Source organism: Rhinopithecus bieti, unplaced genomic scaffold, assembly GCF_001698545.2.
Source record: "Rhinopithecus bieti isolate Rb0 unplaced genomic scaffold, ASM169854v2 scaffold_574, whole genome shotgun sequence".
NCBI lineage: Eukaryota > Metazoa > Chordata > Mammalia > Primates > Cercopithecidae > Rhinopithecus > Rhinopithecus bieti.
In genome coordinates, this window is record NW_016803605.1 from 5,942,579 (window position 1) to 5,947,224 (window position 4,646).

Here is a 4,646-nt window from a genome sequence, read left to right on the forward strand (position 1 = left end):
GTTAGCCAGGATGGTCTCGATCTCCTGACCTCGTTATCCACCCGTCTCGGCCTCCCAAAGTGCTGGGATTACAGGCTTGAGCCACCGCGCCCGGCCTTTTTTACTTTTTTTTGAGATGGAGTTTCACTCTTGTTGCCCAGGCTGGAGTACAATGGCTCGCTCTCGGCTTACTGCAACCTCTGCCTCCAGGGTTCCAGTGATTCTCCTGTCTCAGCCTCTCGAGTAACTGGGATTACAGGTGCGTGCCACCACGCCTGGCTAATTTTTTGTATTTTAGTAGAGACTGAGTTTCACCATGTTGTCCAGGCTGGTCTCAAACTCCTGACCTCAGGCTATCCACCCACCTTGGCCTCCCAAAGTGCCGGGATTACAGGTGTGAGCCACCACACCCAGCTTGTTACTGTATGACTTAAATGTTACATATGAAATGATGTTCTACCCCATATTCCAAATATGTTGAATGAAAATCCATACATATACCTTAAGTCCATTCTACAGTTTGTATTTAAGGTGAATGTAATTCCTCAGTGCCAGAACTACGTAAGAGTCACTCTAATAAACACTTTCTTGGGCCAGGCGCAGTGGCTCACACCTGTAATCCTAGCACTTTGGGAGGCTGAAGTGGGCAAATCACAAGGTCAGGAGATAGAGACAAGCCTGGTCAAAATGGCGAAACCCTGCCTCTACTAAAATACAAAATTAGCTTGGCGTGGTGGCAGACGCCTGTAATCCCAGCTACTTGGGAGGCTGAAGCAGGAGAATTGTTTGAACCCAGGAGGCGGGGGGTTGCAGTGAGCCGAGATTGTGCCATAGCACTGCAGCCAGGGGACAGTGCGAGACCCCATCTCAAAAAAATAATAATAAAATAAAATAAACACTTTCCTATGGGCATTTTGGTTCCTGAAGTGCTCCATTTAAAATATGGAGACAAGATTTATAGCTTTTACTTTAAATGGGGAAAAAAAGAGTTCTGCAGGATTATTTCTGATTGTTAAGTTTCGTGTGAACTAAGAGCTAATATGCTGTATTATTATTACTATTATTTTTTTATTTTTTTTTTTTTGAGACGGAGTCTCGCTCTGTCACCCAGGCTGGAGGGCAGTGGCCGGATCTCAGCTCACTGCAAGCTCCACCTCCCGGGTTCACGCCATTCTCTTGCCTCAGCCTCCCGAGTAGCTGGGACTACAGGCGTCCGCCACCTCGCCCGGCTAGTTTTTTTTTTTGTATTTTTTGGTAGAGACGGGGTTTCACCATGTTAGCCAGGATGGTCTCGATCTGCTGACCTCGTGATCCGCCCATCTCGGCCTCCCAAAGTGCTGGGATTACAGGCTTGAGCCACCGCGCCCGGCCATATGCTGTATTATTTAACATCTACTTTTGTATTCGCTAATGCTTTTCTGACACATAATATAGACAAGCACGAAATAAAATTTTCCAATACCTTCTTATTAGCTGTAGCTGTCAGAACTATTAATTTGAGATTTGTAATTCCTTGCCTAAAAAAGAAAAGCAGCTTTAAATAATTCAAGTAAGCTTTTACACAATAAAACATACATTATCTATCAATTTAAAAAAGTACGCTTTGCCAATTACAAGATATAAACTAAGTTAAAGTAACACTCTTCCATAAAAAATTAAAATGTAATAGACACTGTATTCCATTTCTGCATGTTTATGCCCATACTGACAGTTTCTAACACAATCACTTGAAGGTTCCTATTGCCTGTTCCCAGTGAATTTTGCAAACAACAAATTGGTCTTTACTCTGTCAGACAGTTTCACAATGTTGCTTAGAATGTAAAACATAACAAATGATCCGAACAAAACCAGACAAGAAACCTGGTGCTAACGGAAGGGAAATGACTACTAGCCATAGCCATAACATACCATGTGACTGACGAAGGAGAATCTGCTTCTGTAGTAAGAAGAAACTCTTCTACGTGAAGAGAGGGCCAGTTCCATACAGGAGTTAGAGTGTAAATATCCCATAAACTCAGCATGTTCTGCAATAGAGACATTTCATTTACATGTCTTTTGTTTTGAGACAGAATTTCGCTCTTGTCGCCCAGGCTGGAGCGCAGTGGTGCGATCTCAGCTCACTGCCACCTCCGCCTCCTGGGTTCAAACGATTCTTCTGCCTCAGCCTCCCGAGTAGCTGGGATTACAGGCGCCCACCACCACGCCTGGCTAATTTTTTGTATTTTTAGTAGAGACGCATGCCTGTAATCCCAGCACTTTGGGAGGCCGAGGTGGGTGGATCACCTGAGGTCCGGAGTTCGAGACCAGCCTGGCCAGCATGGTGAAACCCCGTCTCTACTAAAAATACAAAAAATTAGCCAGGCGTGGTGGTGGGCGCCTGTAATCCCAGCTACTCGGGAGGCTGAGGCAGAAGAATCGTTTGAACCCAGGAGGCGGAGGTGGCAGTGAGCTGAGATCGCACCACTGCGCTCCAGCCTGGGCGACAAGAGCGAAATTCTGTCTCAAAACAAAAGACATGTAAATGAAATGTCTCTATTGCAGAACATGCTGAGTTTATGGGATATTTACACTCTAACTCCTGTATGGAACTGGCCCTCTCTTCACGTAGAAGAGTTTCTTCTTACTACAGAAGCAGATTCTCCTTCGTCAGTCACATGGTATGTTATGGCTATGGCTAGTAGTCATTTCCCTTCCGTTAGCACCAGGTTTCTTGTCTGGTTTTGTTCGGATCATTTGTTATGTTTTACATTCTAAGCAACATTGTGAAACTGTCTGACAGAGTAAAGACCAATTTGTTGTTTGCAAAATTCACTGGGAACAGGCAATAGGAACCTTCAAGTGATTGTGTTAGAAACTGTCAGTATGGGCATAAACATGCAGAAATGGAATACAGTGTCTATTACATTTTAATTTTTTATGGAAGAGTGTTACTTTAACTTAGTTTATATCTTGTAATTGGCAAAGCGTACTTTTTTAAATTGATAGATAATGTATGTTTTTATTGTGTAAAAGCTTACTTGAATTATTTAAAGCTGCTTTTCTTTTTTAGGCAAGGAATTACAAATCTCAAATTAATAGTTCTGACAGCTACAGCTAATAAGAAGGTATTGGAAAATTTTATTTCGTGCTTGTCTATATTATGTGTCAGAAAAAGCATTAGCGAATACAAAAGTAGATGTTAAATAATACAGCATATGGCCGGGCGCGGTGGCTCAAGCCTGTAATCCCAGCACTTTGGGAGGCCGAGATGGGCGGATCACGAGGTCAGCAGATCGAGACCATCCTGGCTAACATGGTGAAACCCCGTCTCTACCAAAAAATACAAAAAAAAAAACTAGCCGGGCGAGGTGGCGGACGCCTGTAGTCCCAGCTACTCGGGAGGCTGAGGCAAGAGAATGGCGTGAACCCGGGAGGTGGAGCTTGCAGTGAGCTGAGATCCGGCCACTGCACTCCAGCCTGGGTGACAGAGCGAGACTCCGTCTCAAAAAATAAAAAATAAAAAAATAATAGTAATAATAATACAGCATATTAGCTCTTAGTTCACACGAAACTTAACAATCAGAAATAATCCTGCAGAACTCTTTTTTTCCCCATTTAAAGTAAAAAGCTATAAATCTTGTCTCCATATTTTAAATGGAGCACTTCAGGAACCAAAAATGCCCATAGGAAAGTGTTTATTTTATTTTATTATTATTTTTTTGAGATGGGGTCTCGCACTGTCCCCCTGGCTGCAGTGCTATGGCACAATCTCGGCTCACTGCAACCCCCCGCCTCCTGGGTTCAAACAATTCTCCTGCTTCAGCCTCCCAAGTAGCTGGGATTACAGGCGTCTGCCACCACGCCAAGCTAATTTTTGTATTTTTAGTAGAGGCAGGGTTTCGCCATTTTGACCAGGCTTGTCTCTATCTCCTGACCTTGTGATTTGCCCACTTCAGCCTCCCAAAGTGCTAGGATTACAGGTGTGAGCCACTGCGCCTGGCCCAAGAAAGTGTTTATTAGAGTGACTCTTACGTAGTTCTGGCACTGAGGAATTACATTCACCTTAAATACAAACTGTAGAATGGACTTAAGGTATATGTATGGATTTTCATTCAACATATTTGGAATATGGGGTAGAACATCATTTCATATGTAACATTTAAGTCATACAGTAACAAGCTGGGTGTGGTGGCTCACACCTGTAATCCCGGCACTTTGGGAGGCCAAGGTGGGTGGATAGCCTGAGGTCAGGAGTTTGAGACCAGCCTGGACAACATGGTGAAACTCAGTCTCTACTAAAAATACAAAAAATTAGCCAGGCGTGGTGGCACGCACCTGTAATCCCAGTTACTCGAGAGGCTGAGACAGGAGAATCACTGGAACCCTGGAGGCAGAGGTTGCAGTAAGCCGAGAGCGAGCCATTGTACTCCAGCCTGGGCAACAAGAGTGAAACTCCATCTCAAAAAAAAGTAAAAAAGGCCGGGCGCGGTGGCTCAAGCCTGTAATCCCAGCACTTTGGGAGGCCGAGACGGGTGGATAACGAGGTCAGGAGATCGAGACCATCCTGGCTAACACCGTGAAACCCCGTCTCTACTAAAAAATACGAAAAACTAGCCGGACGACGTGGCGGGCGCCTGTAGTCCCAGCTACTCGGGAGGCTGAGGCAGGAGAATGGCGTAAACTCCGGA

At 44.6% G+C, this 4,646-nt stretch overlaps 1 protein-coding gene across 1 annotated transcript in view; it reads right to left on the bottom strand.

Moving 5' to 3' along the window:
• The window catches only part of KNTC1 (kinetochore associated 1), a 100,283-nt gene that overhangs the window by 75,366 nt on the left and 20,271 nt on the right, over window positions 1–4,646 (bottom strand). Inside the window, 2 exon segments of the mRNA XM_017889010.1 lie at window positions 1,405–1,496; window positions 1,888–2,003. Coding sequence (XP_017744499.1) covers window positions 1,405–1,496; window positions 1,888–2,003 — 208 coding nt within the window.